Source organism: Condylura cristata, unplaced genomic scaffold (assembly GCF_000260355.1).
Source record: "Condylura cristata isolate star-nosed mole 26May11 unplaced genomic scaffold, ConCri1.0 scaffold00014, whole genome shotgun sequence".
Classification (NCBI taxonomy): Eukaryota; Metazoa; Chordata; class Mammalia; order Eulipotyphla; family Talpidae; genus Condylura; species Condylura cristata.
Window position 1 is genome coordinate 22,020,301 of NW_004567115.1, and position 20,363 is coordinate 22,040,663.

The following is a 20,363-nucleotide window of genomic DNA, read 5'->3' on the forward strand; positions in this document are numbered from 1 at the left end:
TTCCTTTTGTTTTTTGTTTTTTTTTTTTTTTTCCTTCCCATTTGTATCATGTGCTAGTACGGAATTATAATAAGGTGGTTAGTATTGAAAGCCTTAGGTTAATTGAAGTTACTTTAAGGTTACTTTGAGGTCTTTTTTTTTTTTTTTTTAGACTCACTGCTAACCCAAATCATTCTTCTTGCGGGGGAGAGGGGGTGTGGGGAGAAAGGAGGTTGGAAGCAAAGTCAGTACTGATTCTTCATGTTTATGTAATTCTTAAGACTTTGTCCCAAGAACCAGGGGTTCACTTTGCCCTTGAGTGTTCATTAGATGAGTTGTCTGGAGGGAATGTGGGGTTTAAGTAACATCAGGCATAAGAATGATAGGCACATAACCTTCCTATGTACTTCTTGAGAACTTCTTGAAAACTGAACTCCAGTCAACTGGGGCTGCATTTTATTATTTCCATCAAAAGCTCTCTGGCTTAGTGGCTCTTTGTGCAATATGCCCATTAGCACAGAGGGTAGAATAAAGTATTCTCAACAATGCAGAATGGGGAACTTATTTTGTCTCTGTGGCTTTCATTGGAAAATCACATGAAGATACAAAATGTAAGCTGATAGCATTATTTTAATTTAATTTTAATGTCTAAAAATATGGGAGCAGAAAATTTCTCTATGTTCACCTATAACCTTTCCCTATTGAAGATCATTGATATCTGATATGTAGTTCAGATTTCAGCTGTCCTTTTCATAGGATGTAGACAAATTAACATAATATGTAACATGTCTTTTATGGATGTTGGAGGCAAAGTAAACCTCAGAGAACCTTCCATAGATTTGGTTCCCTTACATGGAGTCCCAGTCATAACATCCTCCTGAGGAAGTCATGTGAGTGACTTAAGCAAAAGTGGCCATGCCATTGCCCATCGTCATACTCACTGGACCCAGAACACACAGTTGGACAGTGAGCTCCCTATAGTGGTCTCAGTATGAGAGATTCCCTCAAGTAGAGTTACAGTAATTATGCACGAGGGAGTTCTGTTCTTTGCACTATGACCTAGTTGTGAAAGAGAATGAGTAGTGGTAGTGATAACTGAAAGCAAAAGACAGGAAGGAAAAGAGACAGTGCTGGTGCTGAGGTATCAGAAGCCAAGAGTAAATATAAATAACATATAAGCAGAAGCTATTAAGACAGAATAAATCAAAAGGCAATTGGCTAGGAGGGGTGGAAGTGGCAGGAGCCACCTCTGTGCTAAAAGGACTGTAAAAATTTAGGTAATAGTCACACAATGGCCCTTCTTCCCTGTTTGGCCATGTTATCATCTCCCTAGACCACTTATGATCCTTAATCTTTCTTTCCAGCCTGATATATCCTGGACTAAAAATTAAGATACCTGTCTTCCCAATTTTCAATTAGTCTTCAATTTTTGATGGAATCTGAATGACTTTTTGTATGTGTAAACAAAAGAGGCCACTAACAATGGAATGGATTGAGTTGGGAATAACTCGATAGAGAGCATGTTAAATTAGTGCTTAAAGCATTTCATAAAACTGCAGCTTTCTTCACCCACCCTAATATGCATGGTGCCTTCCAAACACCACTGTTGCCTGGCAAACTATGTTATTTGTTGTGAAAGGGATAATGACACTCAGTGCTAGTTATACAATGATACATCAGTAACAGCAGTTTGCCAGCAGAGGAACTGTTGAACACAGGAGATATAACAAAACCCCAAAGATTTTCAGTGACCTTGAAAAACAGTTTTGAGGAGCCATTACCCACATTGATCTGCCAAACATCTTGAGTTTCCAATGTAAAGAACCTATTTGTTGCCTAGCACTAAGGTGGACTCAACCAGAATATGGAAAGATTTGGAGGTGTAACTATGGTAAGAGGTGGACTTCATGACTGCTGCAGAATTCACTCAGCATAAGTTATGGGCCCACTAGTCAGACATCTTGCAAAAGATGTCACTCCGTGCCAAGATGCATGGGAATCTGCGCATGAAATTGTGGGTTAGTGCAAGTGGTCCCACTTGGAGACCCAGTAAAATCAGTGATAGAGGATCCAGAGGAAAGACATGAAAAATAGTGTGGATCACTGATAACAGATCCAACAATTTTCAGAATTCATAGATCTACTGAAGTCAGAGGGCCCAAGGCAGGGGCAGCAAAAGAGTCCTTTATGATGTGACAGACAAGTACAGAGACTCCCGAGGAAGGAATTGCCCTGACTGGAAGAGTTGATACGCTTCTTCTAGGCACTGAAGTTAGTAGCTTCTTAAGCCATCACCTGAAAGGGCAGGAGGATTGAAGCAAAATCAAACAGGGGCATGAGGCTTTGACTTTGATTTTGGTGGCATCCATCTGTTCTGCATTTGAACCAGCCCTTTTATTACAATGAACAGTCTGTATTTGGCTTTGTTGCATATTTCATTAATGTCTATTAAGTGAGGTTTGTTGTTTTTTCAGTAAAACATGGGTGGGAAAGTGCTGATTTGAATACCAGTGTCTTTGGACACTAAAGACACAGGATACCATCCCCCTGAAATTTTAACAAACGACTTTTAAAAAAAAAAAAAGACTATAATTTTTCACTGACTGATTTGGTTTGAATGAGTAAATTATTTTTATTTCATTGCATTAACTGCCAGGATTTTGAATGAGCCGATAACTCCCTGGTGTTGCTGAGCTGCAAAGAACTATTATACGGAATGGAATTTTTATTGATTTTCTTGTGCTACAATGACTTTTCTAACATAGTAGCATGAAAGGAAAATGAGAAAAAGGCCAAGCAGGGCACGGGGTGAGGAAAGGGAGGCTGCTGCTTCCCATGCCCTAGCCCCAGATGGACTGCTTATTGGCAGGTTCTGCTGACTCTGGCTGATCCTGCTGCCGATTATATGATTCGCAGGTTTGCCAGCTACCTGGCTTCATCACCTCGCCCTCCTCTTCCCCTCTGCTGTCTTTGTTTCCAGACATTTTAGGCCTTGTTGGCATTCTGCTGAAGAACTGAACAGGGCAAAGGGGTGAAGAAGGAGCAGAAGTAGACAGGTTAATGCTCCAATTTGGTCAGTGCTATTGCTTATTAGAATCATTCAAACCCACATGAGAATGTGTAAATGTTACTTTAATATCATTGTTGTAGATTTATCTAGTTATGTTTCTGTTTTTCCCATTCATCGTAACTAATGGAAATTTAATTTTACATGTATTCATGGTAATCATTCTGAAGAGAGGATAAAAGGACTCCTTCTCATTCATCCATTCAAGATTTTTCCCCCCGTCCTAGTTTTTTTTTTTTTTTTTTTTCTGGAAAATAAAAGCTTGTTCAATGGCAAATTACATTTTGTAAGTTGATATTAGGATACCTGTATTTTCCATTTCCTCCTTCCAACTATGTAAGTTGTGGTGCTCTGAGATTTTGTTTACTTCATCTACTGCTCAGCATATGTTTTATTAAGCGACTATTGCATACTCTTCCATAACCAGGAACCAAACAGATGAAATGATTTATCCTCGTGTACACAGATTTCCCATGAGTAAAATCCAATTAGACTATTTTAGAATTCAGTAGATTGAAATATGTTCCTTCTTCCTTCCCTCTTTTGTAATAGACATTGTGGGAGTGAAATTTAGTACAATAAAATGATTTTTTAATGTTATTTTTTCTGATTATAAAAAGTAACCCATGCTCATCACGGAAATTTTGAAAAGAGCAAAAACATAGGGAAAAAGTACTACACCTAAAGTTATCCAGTGGGAGTTATTTAAAGTGTTGAATAATTTTCCTAGGGCTTTAAAAAAAAAATAACATATATAGCAATCCCACATCAGTTGCTATTTTAAAATTTTAAAAGTGTCAATTGTCCCATCCCCTTATATAAAATAATGTGAAAGTTATTATCTCCTTCTTTCCATACACCATGTGAGCATTATTATGAGTAGGATCATAAGGTGAAAATCTATTTATATTCACCTTCTCAATATATATGAATAGAAGACCAAATCTAATAAATTAAAGAGGATCTTTATGTGATGTGATAGCTATGGAAAGAAAGGTAGCTAGGCAAATCTTTTTGCAGAGACTTGCAAAGAAAAGAAAAAAAAAATAGAAAAAGAAACAATATATGGTAAAATAATTTAAGCCAGCAAAATCCTGTTTAAAAAGCAAATGAGGTAAAGTTTGTACTGTATAGGCTCATGAAATGCTGTGCTTCTGTTTCTCTTAGCTTTCTTTGAAAAACTTAACATGTGCTCTGTAGACTAAGGTAGGCCCCATTGCAGTACATTTTTGTGAAATGGTCCGCTTCTCTGTCTCATCACTTATCCATATACTTCTTAATTGATGTTTAATGTCTATCCTCCCTGATAATGTGCATAATGTGGGAAGACTGAAGTGGTCTGTGTCATTCAGTAATGTAATCCCACTGCCTGGCTTAACCCAAGGTCACCAGCATGAGTGAATGGAGAAGGCTACTGCACATTTGCTGAAAACTGAAGGCAAATTAAGAGAAGATCTACCTATTAAATTAAGTGTTTGATATTTAGAGGTGTTGCTAAACTTTTATTTAGCAACATATTCAACCATTTATTTGCAGTGTTAGATAATGAGTTTTTTTTTTTAATGTTTGCATAGTACTCCGTTACAGGAATGTACCAAATGATGTTACTTACCATTCTGTTGTATTAAATGCTCAGAGTATTAGCAAGTGTTCAGCATTACAAATGATGGTTAGAGCAATATCACTGTGCTACAGTTTTCCATGTAACACTCTAATAATTTTCTTAGAAATTTTAGGAGCTGAATTATTGAATTATATAAATTATTATTCACAATACCTTTACTAAGATATAGTTCATAATACCTTGCAATTATTTTGCCTTTTTAAATTATACAATAAAGTAGCTTTTAGTATATTCTCTGAATTTTTTAACAATCATCAGAATAAAATTTTAAAATAAATTTATTTAGTTACACCAAAAAATAAAACCTTTCTCATTAATAGTAAAGCTCTGTGCCTCCATTCACCTGTAGCCCTCAGGCAATCACTAGTCAACTTGTGGCCTGTTACCTGTTCTACAATTTCATATAAAATAAATAAATGCATTGTCTATAATAAATTTCATATAAAATAAATAAATGCATTGTCTATAATAAATTTCATATAAAATAAATAAATGCATCGTCTATATAAAATAAATAAATGCATCTGACCTTTCATTGTTAGCATGTTTTCAAAATCCCCTCTTGTTGTAACATGGGTCAGTAATGGATTGTTCTTTGTTGCCAAATAATATCCCATTGCATAGATACACTACATAGTGTTGATTCATTCATTATATAGTGAACACATAAATTAAACTTTTAGAACAATTTTGATACATATCTTTTTGCCCCTCCAGTTTACACATTCTCATTTCTAGCAATATTTAAGCTGACCTAGTTCTCTTCACTCAACCACTTGAAATTATTCTTTAAAACAAATATACAAGCAAGATTTCCTTGAAAGAGTAAAAACAATAGTGATATTTCTTAAATGGATATTTCTGTAATAATTTATCACATTAGTCCTTCTAAGTGTTAGCCATTCATCTCTTCCGTATGCTTTGTTTCCTTGCCCTGTGTCATTTTATATTAAGGTACCCCTCATTCACACTGTTTCATATGTATTCTTTGTATATTAAGAGTATAAGCCCTTTGGCTGTAATTTGGTTTATGCTTTAGCAAAACCTAATTTTTAATTTTATCAAAACAATATTTACCAATCATTTCCTTAATCATTCTTCTGTTTTTGGGTTTATAAAAAAGACTTCTCATCCTAAAGAGTCAGTAAGTATTTGTTACTGCTGTGGTTTGAGGTAGAAAATATCTTTATTTGGATGGGATTTAGACTGTAAAAAATATTGGATTTATATTGCTATAAATTAACAAACTTGATTTTATTTTTCATTCTAATGCCTTTCTTATTTAATGTACATGTCACTTTTATCAGACTGAATTATTATTTACATGTGTCTTTGAAAATGGTCTAGTTTATAATTAATTTGTGTATCTGATTAATGACAAAACCACCCAATAAGCATTATGCTCTCTAATAGGATGTAATAATATGTATGACTTTTACTAAGCCCTATTATACACTCAGTTATCTTAAGAGGATTTAACTATATTAGTGTTTAATACTAACCCAAACTTTATATATTAGATATTACTATCATTTTACAGACAAAGGAATTGAATCAAAGAAAGATAAAGATACTTAATGAGTCAAGGTGCCAATAAGTGTCCAGAATCGAAACAGAGAGATACTCAGGTTTCAGTTCCCAATATTCTTCTAATCCATGGAATTGTTAGTTACTTCTATATGTTTACTGCAGTTATTTTTACAATTTTCTTAATTGTGTTAAAATTCAATATTTCAACTATTATATATCATTCTTTGTCTTTTTGAATCTATTTTGCCCATTTTCAGTGAGTTCTTTTGCAAGTTAAAGTCATTTTTCAATTCAAGGAAGAATTATTATCACTCTTGATTTAACTTTTTTAACCGCTTGTTAGTCCTTTTAATATAGCTATTTAATATTTTATTCCTTTATGTCAACATTGTATTTTTATTTATTGCTTTATTTGGTATGTTATCATTTTCTTCTTAGTTCATTTATCCAACATATATTAAGGACATTCCCTGAATCAGATCTTGCAAAAGGCCCTGGAATTAGAAGGGTGAACATCTCAAACATGAAGCGTAGACCTGTTGATTTAGGAAAGGAGATGACTCAGCGTGAGTAATAATAAGAGCCCTATTAAATTTGAGTATTTTGAGTATTTGAGTATTTTGAGTATTTTTAAAACCACTGGTTTGTAAACTTGTGAAGTTGGGCTGGAACTTGCGTGTCAGATCCCAGCTCTGTTAGCTGTTTCACCAATAGAGGTTCTAGGGAATACTGGGCTGGAGGAAGAGGAAGAAAGAGCACCTCTTCCTATTCCTGCTGTCACTGGCCGCATCACAACAGCAGAGTTTATTCATACTGGAAATGATTCACTTCTTGTTTGAGCTTTTTAATTGTTTTCCAAATACTTTTAGGACCTATACCATTATGCCTCTTTGGAGATCCCAGTTCCAAACTTGTGGGTTCTCCCTCTTCAGAGGGAGGTCTGGATCTCAACTGCTTGGGTTCCTCTCCCAAGATCCTGTGCCACCAGCACCAACACCCATTGTTGTCCTCCTTGGTCTTTGTTCCCTCACTACAGTTAGGAGTTCTACAACCTCAGCTTTCCCCCCTTAATTCTCTACTCCCAGCTAGAGTAGAACCTAGAGGAGGATCTGCTTCCTGCATTTACCCTTTTGCATTTTTTTTAAAGATTTATTTATTTATTCATACAGAACTGGGGTACAGGCCAGAGATGCTGAGGGTGAGAGGATTCACCAGGGACAGAGTGGGGAGCAGAACAGGCAGATCGACAAAGTACACTGCTGAGGGGAGCAGCGGGCGGGTCAGGAGAGGTCTGCCGAGCCTCTCCTCCGGGGAAGGCAGGAATAGAACTAATGCGGAAATGGATTTAGTTTCTTGATGCTCTGCTTTAACCCGCTGTGCCACTAGGGAGGGCGCACCCTTTTGCATTTTTAGTTCTCCAGTTCTTCACATTGATAATCCCTATAACACTACTGATACTCTTTCTGTTTTGCTATGCGAGTCCTGACTAATATGCATGCCTTTCTGTGTCTCTAGTTCCGTTGTCTACAATATTCAGTGTACTATTTACTGTCTCTATGATGTGTGTGTGTGTGTTTCTAATTCAATAGTAATATGTGTGTTTTTTTTTCTTGCATAGTGGCAGATTTCTTGATCTCAGATGTTATCCTATTTATAACTCCCTACTCTAGAGTCTCAGTTGCTATTTCCTTTGACTTTAAAGACTTAAAATAGAAGTTATCTAAAAATGTCTCTTGTCTCATAGAGGAAGCCATTTAATTTCAGCTTTCTGGTCTGTTTCTTCACTGGTAGTGTAATTCTTTTTATAAGTGTAGGGATGTTTTCCCTATTATGATAAGTTGTACAGGTTCCTATCTGAATTCTCTCAAGCCTTGAAATACGCATAAGTGATTAAAAAAAAGTACTAAAATACGGATTATTGTCAACTAGAAGCTAATTAGTTTTAATTACCCATGGTAAGAATCAGAGGTAGAACTGAAACCATGTACCTCTGTGTCTGACACTTTATTTCCATATTTTTTTTAATATATTCACTAGCAACCTGGAATTTGACTGGCATGTTTGGGATATCAAAATTATCAGTATCCCTGACACTTGCTTTAGTGTCACTCATACTGGATGCCTTCATACTGGGGTTCTCATTTGGTGTAAATCTGATTCCTGATTGGTTTCCTGTTACCAGTTGACCCATCTGTTATCTGATATGTGGCAGTTAATATCTTATACCTCAGTTGTTTCATACTCCATTATCTTTAATTTTTCAATTTGATATATTTGCACATTGAAGAACAAGAGGTCGGATTGGTCTTCTCTTCAATCTGATCCTGCCTATTATGACATTAGATTTTTCTCAGTTTCTTGTATAGTAATACACTTTCTGAATTCCAATACTAATACAGCAATTTCCTTTTTCATATGTATCTATTCTTTCCATTGAGTGTTTGGAAATGGGGAAAGGAAGTGACTTCATTCTATTTTTGCATCTCTCGATGTATTTAATATGGTAGCATGTGGAGCTAATCATAAACTATCCATTTTGTTAACCTTTTCCATTTCTACTGAGTAAAAAAAGGAAATAGTAAAGGGAGACAAAATAGAAATCCCTACTATTAGTTTTCTGTGCTTCATCTGGTTGAGTGCAAATTATTTGGTGTTGTCAAAACTGCAATCATCATTTAGTAGCACTGAGTAAGACTTCCTTTAGAAAACAAAGCAATCAAGGAAAAGAAAAGAAAAAAGACAAATAAGCTAAACAGAATTAGCCATCGAACATAATCCTTTTAATTAGCAAACTGATGTCTGGTGTCAGAGACTTTCATATTCTATGATAGGCAAATGTTAATATATCCTGTGAATATATGAAAAGGGATCTTTGACTTAAGATTCCTTGTGGTAGATAAAAGGAGAAATTTTGGCCAGCTGGTTAGGAAATGTGAAATACTTCACCCTGAGGTTTAACTTCAGCTATGACTTTGCTATCTAGTAGGTGACTTTCATCACATTTGGAATTAAAAATTCCTAATGGCAAAGGTTGTGGCAATTTAAGGATCTCTGGTAGGAGGAAATTGACATTACAACTTGGGACACAGCAGTGAGAGGGGAAGGTGGACCCTGCCACCTGTCTGCAACACAAGGCATTTGACTTCATATACTCTCAGTGAAAATCTCTGAATATATAACACTTACCAACAAAAGGCACCAGTTGCCTCTAGGAGGGAAACTTTAAAAGCAAAATTCAGAAGAAAGTGAATGCATAGCTTGCTATGCTTGTTATTCATTGAGTGTTTTTGACTTGCTAAAAGCAAGTTTAATGTATTTATACAATTTATAAAGATGTAACTGATTCTAAAGCTCTGCTCTTTACAGGGAACATATTTCATGTTATTGTAAGCACTAGAGAAAATTAAATCAATAAATCTACAGCCTGTAATTTGAGATACCCAATTGAAGAAAAATACATTGTCAGGCTGGGAGGGAAATCTTTTACACTGAAGAAGATTGTGAGCCTGTCTTTGCTCTACTACCCTATGATTTCTAGTGATAGAAAGAATTAGCCTCCTGCTCTAAAATTCTTAAAACATTCTCAAAAGAAGCCACGGCTAACTCCCCACTGTTTTAATGAAGTATATATGCTCAAGTGGAAAGTCATGCAAATGACGCTCTTACTTTCTGAACTGTCCATGTGTGTATTTGGTTTTTTGTTTTGTTTTCTTTTGTTTTGTTTTTCCCTGCAAAAGTCTTTCTGGGTTAGCAGCCAGGGCTGGGCATCAGGAAACGTAGTGGATTTTTTTTCCCCATCACTGGCACTAATGCTGTCTGTGACCACTGGCAAGCCAATTAACCTATGTAAGAGTCACCCTTCCATGTGTGAAAGGTTAATAGTGCAGCTTGTTTGCAGAGTGCCTGCGGCCTTCCATTAAGGGCACTATACAAATACCCAGCATTGCTGTTTGACTGGAGGGAGTTGGTTTTGGGTTTTGGTGTTTTTAATCATATGTTTTGTTGAAGAGGTTATAGATTTTGTTGTGGTTGGATGTGACCCCTTCTCCCTGGTTACAAATAAAAGACTAACAGGTAATCTCACTCTGTTACCATCTTTTAGAGCCTCCTAGAGGGCTAAGGGAACAGCAGAGGTTACAGTTAATCATGTAGTCTTTTGTTAATAAAAAGAGCACATGTATCTCTACTGCATAATAGCTGTGGGTGGCAATTTATTAGGCCAAGTGTTTCATCAGATGCTAAGCAGATAATGCTGGTAAAGACTTATGAAATTATGAGTTTTTTTTTCCCTGCTCTCCCAGTAATTCTTTCATTCTTCACATCAATATAGAGCAGCTTGTTGTTAGGGACAGTTTTGTTCAGGTTTATTTCAAATGGACTTCTGAACATTTGGAAAAGTGATACCTATTCTGGAACTTTGGAAAAAGTGATGTGTGTGTTTACAGATGGTGACTTTAAGCTCACTGTTTTATAATATTTGGGGCAAAAGTGAATAATTCTGGCCCCAGAGAGTGTCATACATCTCATGATTTTTTTGCAGATTTACGGAAGAATTTTGAACAAGACCCACAGGGAAGGGAGGTTCCCATTGAAGGCATGATTGTGCTGCATTGCCGCCCACCAGAGGGAGTCCCTGCTGCTGAGGTAAGACACGTGGGGGCGCTTGGGAGGACCAGACCAGGTCTGTTCCCAAGAAGCTGTAAATGAAGTCTGAGTGCTGGTATTTTTGCATCCTGGACCCCATTGCTAATGAAGTCACAAGAGGAAAGTATCGCTTTTCCATTTTCTCATTACACCAATTTGTGCTAGGCAGTCTGGGTGACATTTGGTCTGTGTTTTTTGATTTGGTAACATGCAGGGCAGATAGGTGTCACCCTCTGTGTCGCCAGCCAGTGACCGGGGGTTCTCTGACACACAACCTCACCGTGGACCACATCTGAGTTCTGACTGGCAAAGTCTCGTGAAAAGTAAAGGGAAGGAGGTATAGCCCAGTGCCAAGATGGTTGGTGTTACACTTAAACTCATGCTTCATTTGTTTATGGAACAAACATTTTCTGAGCATTTGATGTGTTTTAGGCACTATGCAGGTATCAGAGGTAAAACCACAGACTCTGCTAACTTTCTTTCATCTGGAATCTAGAGTCACAATGGTTTTTAGTGGTTTTGTGGAATGTGTAAGATGGTGTTAGAGTGGAAGGGTGATAACACACTAATAGAGGAGGTTTCCTGAATCTTTTGGTCTGTCAAGAGATGCTTTAATAGGTAACTGTTAATAAGACAGTATGGGAAGGCGGCGGTGACATACTAGGGACACTTGATAGAATGATTCGTTTATAAATATAGATCTGAATTTAGCAGTAGTTATAGATCTTCTCTGTGAAGCCAGGAAACTGTGCCTAGAACTGTGATTTATTCACTGAGAAGTAAGATAATTAACAAAATAAAAGACAAAGAAGAAAAATAAGAGTCTTTACCTCATATTGTAGCTAAAATTACCTTTTTGTTTTGTTTTGTTTTTTAGAAAGACAAATCAGTAAAAAGAAAGAGGAACGAAATAAAACTCCATCCTCGCTCCCTCTCTCCTATTTAGAGAGAAAGCATACTGGTGGACACTATTCAGAGCTCATACGACTCACAGAAATGAAGTAAACAAACTTGAAAATTCAAGAGACCATTCTATGGATGATATGAAATGATTAGAAAGGAAAATGCTTATTTTTAGATTTTTATCTATTGCAGAAAGAAAAGTTGTTTGATCCTCTCTGGCCACTTTCTTGACTCTTAAAGGTGTGCCCCAGTTTGCTGATTGGGGTGACAGCCAGCAGGGCATTAAGTGCCTGGGTGAAGTGTCAGTCTTGTTTCGGACACTCCAGGCACTGCTGAGAGTTAGCTGGTGTCAGCAATTCGTCACAGTCACTACCCATCTCTTAAAATCCCAGTGTTTCATGCACCAGAATGCTTCCCCTCTGTCACAGTGGCTGTGTGTACAGCCAGGCTTTCTTCTAAGCCCACACTGGGTCACTGCTGAGCTCTGACAGCTTAAGAGATATGGAGCAGGAGGGAAGGGTGTGTATTTATGAGCTGTCTGCCTATGGGAACCTCGTGTTCTCTAGGTATCTGGTTATTGTTACAGCTGGAAGAGAACTTAGATATTTACCTGGCACAGCCTTTGCATTCTGGAGACAAAAAAAAAAAAAAAAAGATGCTCAGATCCATTACCTCCCAAAAGTTTTGCAGCCAGTTATGGGCTGACTGTTCAAACCTTGCAGTTTCATCCAGAGTACTCAGAGTAAGTCTACATTCGTATAGTCTTGCATGGCCCACCATCATCTGCTACCTCGAGCTCTCTATGACCAACTGGCCTCCTCACACATGGCCAGATGTAGCGGCCATGCTCCTACCTCAGGGCTGCTGTGGCTTCGGGGACCCCTCTCCTGGAACCTCTTCCCAGTCATTAGGTTGTTTTACCCTTCCGTCAGGACTGGCTCAAATAGCAGCTACTAAGTGAGGCCTGTTCTGGATGGGAAACCCGTGGGGATTACAATTGAGATGAAAAAAAAAATGTGAAAAATGATGTAAAAATAAACTTTTTAATAAAAAAATATATATATAAAAAAAAAAGCTCAAAAAAAAAATAAAATAAAATTCACATGAAAAAAAAAAAAAAAATGTCCCTCCTCCAGCCCCTTCTATTCTTTATACCCTCCCTCCCCAATTTTTGTCTCTCTCTATCACAAACTCACAAACATACTGCATTTACATTGCCTGCTTTCTATCTGCTTTCACTAAACTTTAAGCTCCACAGGTATTTTTTTTTTAAGTCACTGTCTCCCCAGAAAAAAAACCGGGGTTTCCATATCCAGGCACTCAATAAACGTTTGCTGAATACCAATGAAAAACAGTTTTCTGCTAACACTGATGAGTATGCGAGGACTAGCAGGAGCAGCCCCTGACAAAACTGAAATCCATTAGAGCTTTGTCTTTTTTCCCATCCGGGGTACAAGTGCTGAAAACAGTCTTGACCTGCTCTTGAGAAAAAAATTTAAAAAAGAAAAAAGAAAAGAAAACAAAGGAGAAAAGGCTCAAGAGTGGACAGTGTGTCGAGAAAATTCCAAAAGAGAAAATAGGCTTCAGTGTGCAGGTGCATCTCTGAGTGTCACCACTGTGTAGATACACACTCAGCAGCATCCACACTCGAGCATCGTCCCAGGGAAGGCTGGGCATTTATGAATTACATTGACTCTGAGGCCCTTCAGTGTCAAGGTTTGGTGGGGAGGGGGTTGTGTGAGGAAATGACTTAGTGCTAGACTAACCAGCTGCTACTGCCCCGTTGCTAAGGAAAGCCTGAACTTGGGTTGAAGCTAGGAAGCAGCTCTTTATACATCCTCTGTTTGTCTCTCTCTACCACCCTATTTTTGAAGGCAAATGAGTTCTGCCTGTTGGCTCAATCCATTTTCCATCTTCATTCGTTTCTAATGGTGCCGTTCAGCTGTAACCACAGGAGTAGAACAGGATGTGAAAAGCTTTCAGCAGCAGCACAAACCAATGTCAGTGAAAATGTAGTTGGAAGAATTGTTGAAGAGGGGAGAATACATATCTGAAAGAAAGTCTGTGTCTGTTCTGGTCCCCACCTTCCTCCCAGATTTCTAATCTGTAGGTAGGTATTCCTTTCCTGTGTTTATTTCTAGGATTTCTGTAACAAATTACTACAAAATGGAGACTTAAGCAAGAGAATTTTTTTTAATAATAGTTTATTTTTACATCTATTTGTGCATTTTTCCATCTCAGTTGCAATCCCCTTGGATTTCCCATCACCAAATCACCCATGTGCCATCACCATAGTCCAGTACAGAGAAGTTCTTTTTTATACAGCTCTAAAACCCAGAAGTTTGAAATCAGGGTAGAAAATGTTATTTCTTTCCTGGGGGCTCTGGAAGAGTATCTGGCCATGCCTCTTTCTTGGCCAGTGTTTTTGGTGTTCCTGGGCTTGTCAAGTCATCTCTTCAGTCTCTGCCTCTGCCTTTAACATAGTGGGTATCTCTCTGTCTCCCTGAATTGCCCTCTTCTTAGAAGGACAGAAATCACTGTGTTAGAACATCTGCAAAGGCCCTTTTTCCAGATGTGCTCACATGCAGTAGTTCCATGTGAGCAGGGATTTGTGGGGGGGAGGTCACTGTTCAACTCAGTATACTTCCCTTTCTCATTTGACATCATTTCACTCTTTTATTTTAATCATGTAGCTTCACTTAGGGATATATTTCAGAGCCAGTCTCTGAAATTAAATAGAGGACATTCCAAGGGACATCTGGAGCTTTAGGATGGCTTAAAACAGAAATTCTGAGCTGAGGTTGGGTGGGGGGCAGGGCAGAAGCTTTGTTTTCTATATTCTGTATTACAAATGAACATGAAGAGTGTTTCAGCTGTGTCATGGGTTAAAAGGACTAAAGTGGGCCCTTAACAAGCAATTTATAGCATCATCTTCATGTAGGAAAGTATACCAGTTCCAAGCCCTTGAATTATTTTGGAATTTTACTTCTTTGAGTTGGATAGTACCTATATCAGTGCACGAATATTTACAACTCTTAGATTCAGCAGCCACTTACACCGTAGCTATTAATCATCTGCATCTGTGTTTTTTTTTTGGGGGGGGTGGGGGAAGAGAGGAGAAAGCGGCAAGAGAAGAGTGGAGACAGGGAAGGACATGAAACTGTCCATAAGTTTCTACAGTTGGGGCATCCAGGGTGGCCGCCCCTGTCCTCCAGTTAATGACTTATCTGTATGGATTAATCAGGAACGGTGCTTAGACGTTGATCAGCTGTGTTACTGTCACAGTAGGATGTTATCAATCTGAGTTCTCTCTGCTGAGCAGATCATGCTAAATATCTCAGCTGAACATCTCCACTTTACCACTCAGTTCAGTTCCCTTTCTGCCAAGCACTTTTGGGGGTCCCTGGGGTCATCATTTGAAGGGATTGTAACTGGCAGGGCTCCAGCTGGATTTGTCCTGTGGCATACGAGGGTCTCAACTAGATACACCTAGAGAAGCAAGTTCAAATTATATTTTCGTGAGATACATAATTTTCTTCTCACTACAATATGGAACTTTCTGGGCAACTGATTTCTCTTTATGACCAGAGAAAGAGGTTTCTATAAGAATACTGAGAGCTGCCTTGAAAATTGTCCTCATGTGCCAGATGCTCTATTTAGTGGTTTTCTGTTATTTAAATTGCTAATAGAGACTGCTGTGAGATCCCAGAAAACTATTGATGTTTTCAGTTCTGTATTATAAGAACTTGTCCAAGCCTCTCAGATCACTAGGAATCTAATCTAACCTTAAAGCTCAGTGCTTTCTTTTCTCCAGTAAATTTTGTTTGTGTTACAGTCAGAATAAAGCCTCTGTGAAGCTCGGAAGTCAAGGCCTGTGATAACACATCTACTTCCTGCGCTTCCATCTTCAGAAACATACTTACTTTGGATTAAGCTCACTTCTAATATGCTAAACCTAAATCTTTTCTAAAGTCTGCTTTTGTTGGAAATAGGGACTCTAATGATTAAACCAAGGACAGAGGCTTTGGGAACTGGGGGTACTGGGGAAAGAGACAGGGGTTAAGAAGCCTCAGGTCTGATGCTGTTCTAGACAGAGGCCCCCACCCTGTGATTAGTTACAGGGAGGAGGCCATGGGGCAGAAGAAAAGGGACATAAATGAGGAGTGAGAATACCCAGGGTGATTTCTAATATCATCACAAATTTTCCTACATTTGGCCATGACCCTGATGGATCTTGGTGTGAAGAAGGGTCCCAGACATACTCTAAAAAGTGCAAAAGAATGTCTGTATACTGGGGTGCATGAATAGGGTAGGGAAATGGTAGAAACAGAACTGACACTTGTCGATGTGGCACAAATGGAGTAAAAGTTTGTTTGGAGTCAAACAGACCCAGGGTCAAACCCTGACCATACCTCCACACACTATACCTGTAACCACTCCCTAGCCACTCTGAACCTCAGAGTCCCCAAACAGAAATGGGAGCAGTACTTTCCTGTGGGATTGCTCTGAGGTGAAGCAAAATCCTAAGCATTTGCAAAACATTTAGGAAGGCTTCTAACACTCAAAGAGAAAGATTATTGTAATATTTTTCCCCCTCCTACTTCTGTCCTAAAGATCATGAACCACTGATTCTCAAACTTTTATGTTTGGGGAACCAGAGTAAGCCTTACAACACATTCTAACACTGTCAGCCTTGTGAAGGGTGCTGAGAGCCCCGCCCTCAGCCTTGCCCCACCATCACTCCTCTCAGCCCCAGCACTTCTCTTTGTGTTGCCCTCTGTTCTTGCCTTTCAAGTTTCTCAAAGGGCAGCAACACTGAAAAGCTTCTGCTGCCCACTCTAGAGGTCTCAACACAGAGGGCTTCGGTGACAGAAGCTGATAACCTCACCCCATTGAAGAAGCTATGAATAGTATTGATACTGTTACAAAAACACTTGTTTGTTGTTTTTTTTTTTTTTAAGATTTACTTATTTAGAGCCCTACCTGGTGGTGCAGTGGGTTAAAGTGCAGCACTGCAAGCCAGCCAGCTGCTTCAGCACAAGTTCGATCCCCACCCCAGAGGTGACCCACAGGGCGGCAGACCTCTCCTGACCCACCTGCTGCTCTCATCAGCAGTGTTCCTCATCGATCTGCTTGTTCTACCCCCCACTCTGACTCTGGTGAATCCTCTCACCACCACTGCACTTCTGGCCTGCATCTAATTCTGTATGCATAAATAAATAAATCTTAAAAAAATAAAATATGTATTTATGTACACAGAACTGGGGTCAGAAGTGCAGGGGAGGTGAGAGGATTCACCAGAGACAGAGTGGGGAGCAGAACAAGCAGATTGATGAGGCACACTGCTAAGGAGAGCAGCAGGCGGGACAGGAGAGGTCTGCCGCGCCATGTGGGGTCAGCTCGGGGGTGGGGCTTGAACTCATGCTGAAGTAGCTTTAGCTTCTTAGTGCTGTGTTTTAACCCACTGCACCACCGGGGAGGGCCTAAAAACACTTTTTAAAGAATGTGTGATAAATCTGAAGATTCTCACCAGACTCATTAAGACTCTAGCTTGGATAAAATAATGAGGTCATACACTTTTCTCAAAATACCCAGAATGTGAATGGATGGTAACGCTTTTCTAAACTCCTGAGTTCATACTAGATTTATGTATTAGAGCATTCATGTCAGTAAAGTTACTTTTCACCCTAACCTTGTGGTAGTCCTAACTAAAGATAGCAGCTTACAGTGTATAACACTTGTTGTTTAGCTAGAACCAATTTGCTCTTTTCAAAACAATTCATTATCCCACACTGCACTTTTTTATACTCCCCAATTAAATGGAAAATCTATCTTTCATAAAAGTTAGAAATTATGTCCAATGAAAATCTGACATTTTAATGGTTATCCACAGATTAAAATTGTAGAGTTCTCAATAAACCCTGATTTACTGATGTTGGCTATAAAATGGTTATTGCTGTTAATAAAGCCTGTAAATCTTAACAGGTTATATTTGCCTTGGACAATAAAACTTGCCATAAAGGCTTAGCATCTACGGCTAATTCTGCTCACATCAAGGTAAACAGCCTTCTCAAAGTAATCAGTGTCTTTGAGACTTTAGGCCCCAAAACTAAGCACCTGGCATATCTGGTCCTTCATGACATCTCTAGCCCTGACACTGCATGCATGTTCTTCTTTATCTGACCATGGATCCAAGAAAGTGTAGGAATTAGAAAACTCAAGATCAGTGGTCTGAGTCATATAGTGTGGATATGGAGAATGTTCTTCTCTTTCTGCTGGGTACCAAGTCTGCTTTGCCAGTGACTGATGTCTGTGTCAGAACAATTGAATAACAAGGGGTAGAGGGTAGTCCCAGGAGTGGAAGAAAAGAATGGACTTACACTGTTATAAAGCTTGCAAGTCATATTAGTGTTAGAAATGCAACTAATGGGGGAGAGGTGGTGAGGAACTTTAGAAAAGATTATTTCGCTTCCATCTGTATGTGGAAGTCAAACTTTGAAAGCTCTGCGAAAGTTCATATACTTGGTGAGCATTTGTCATTTCTAATATTTGAGCATTTTTTAAGGCTTACCTCCCTAAAGTAAATATAATGAGAAAAACCCTGCAGATTACTCTAGCCTTTGTGTTTTCACCCCATTTGTCAGAGCTCCCACATAACTGGGAATGGGGAAGTTCACCTTTACCATTAGCTTGTGATGTGTGGAAATCCTTCTCTGAAGACTGTGGTGCTGGTGGGGTCCTGCTTTTAAGGGCCACTAGAAAGCCTGCACCTTCCTGTCTCGATACTGTGAACTGTGTCCTGTTTTTTGAGCAGCAAGTGTTTTGTGGCCATCCCTTCCTTCTCCATAGGGTCAGATGTTGTTCCCAGCTGCTGGGCAACCTGGCCAGACTCTTTGGCCCTTGAGAGTTCCTAAGTGCTTTTAACTATAATTGAAATAATCTTGTGTGAACAAGCCAGAACAGAGATCCTTCTTTCAGTCAACAACCCTGATGATCGCAGGGCCTGTGCTGTGTCTGTCTTCTCTGAGGATGCCTTTGCCTATTATATGAAAGTGGTCATTGGAACAAAACCAAATCACTAGGACTGAATGGTTATTTTGGGGAAATTAATCTCTTTTTTCTTTATCTGTAAAATAAGGATGGGACCCACAAGGCCCCGAGGTCCCTTTCATATCTCTGATTATTCCTAATGAGTAAATAGTAGAATCTGCATACCATCTATGACTTGTTTTTGAAGTTCTGCCAGGCAGTTTTGAAGTCAGAAGCCCTTTGCCCTTCTTCCCTGTGAGGTTATTCTTAATGAAAGGTTCGTTTGTTTCAAATGTGTTCACTGGCATAAAACCCAGGAGAGAATCTTATGACATTGAGCTGTTTAATACAAGAATCACTAGACTATTGTGTTTAACCTCAATCAAACAGACTATGAAATGAGGAATTTATTTAAAAAATAAGCCTCTTAATAATTCACTAGCGAACTGTTAAGTGAGGTGCTCAGGTTCTGAAGCAGTGGACCTCAGGTATAAATAATTAATCTAATTTGGTGCAGCCAAAGCAGAGAGAATGTCTAATAGTCCAGATAAACCTTGCTTTGAGGAGACTGACAATGAGGACCTTTGCAGAAAGCCACATTTGATTAGAATGTATAATATTGCAATAGAAACCTAATGGACTCTTAAGAAAAGGGAATGTTGAATTGGCTAAATACTAGTAATTAAGTGCCAGTAAATTACTTCCCTAAAAAACATTCCTTCCAAAAAAAAAAAAATGCTATCGTAAGAGAAATGGGAAAATGAGGTTAATATAAGTTATTTAAAAAGTGAATGTCTGTAGCCCAAATACCCTAATCATTAATACTATTTTTTACGTAAATCTTATTAATGTACTGACTTTACCGCTTCCTTATCTGAAAAGCTCTGTTTCCTTGTAGAGAAAAGAAGGAGAGAGAAGACATCGAAAGCTCCTAATTTGTACTTATTTTCTTTTTTCTTTGTGTGCTGTATTGGGGGAGGGGTGTAAACTATAAGAGACAGAATTACATTTTTTGAAGCCAAGGCCAGAGACCCACGAGGAGATGACAGCTTGTCTAGTGGCTGGTTCTGCCACCCCTTTGCTTTCTCTCTATGCCGGGCAAGGCCAGCTGTTGTTCTTTTCACAACCCTCTAGCCATATTACCTGAGTCCTGTCTTCTTGCAGAGAAGACCCTCGACCACCTGCACAGCCCTGGAAAATGTCTGAAGTCAAACCAGTCTCTTCCTACGTCCCTGGGATGACACAGATCTTTCCTCTTAGAGATACTGAATTGGTGGGAATTGTCAAGTAAGAGTAACCTCACCGCCTCCCTCCCACCGAAGACTTACAGTACATTGCTTTGAACTTTTTTTTGGCTTTCCTTGTTTCCCCCCTCCCTCTTGTACTTAGCTTTCATGACTATATGTCCCATTTCTTCACATGCAATTCCCTTCAAGATAGGAAATGCAAATTCTACTTTGCCATACCCTGTCCTGCTACCTATAGCAGATAATACACATGCAGGTTTTAAAACTACCTCACAAAACTACCTCATGATTCCCATGATTTGGGAATCATCTGGGGAACATGAGTGGCTTATCAGATAAA

General features: G+C 38.7%; 1 protein-coding gene across 1 annotated transcript in view; it reads left to right on the forward strand.

Annotated features, from left to right (window-relative positions):
- UNC5D (unc-5 homolog D (C. elegans)) overlaps positions 1-20,363 on the forward strand; it is a 248,729-nt gene that overhangs the window by 71,475 nt on the left and 156,891 nt on the right. The window contains exon 6 of the mRNA XM_012724776.1: positions 10,741-10,844. Coding sequence (XP_012580230.1) covers positions 10,741-10,844 — 104 coding nt within the window. The remainder of the gene's footprint in view (positions 1-10,740; positions 10,845-20,363) is intronic.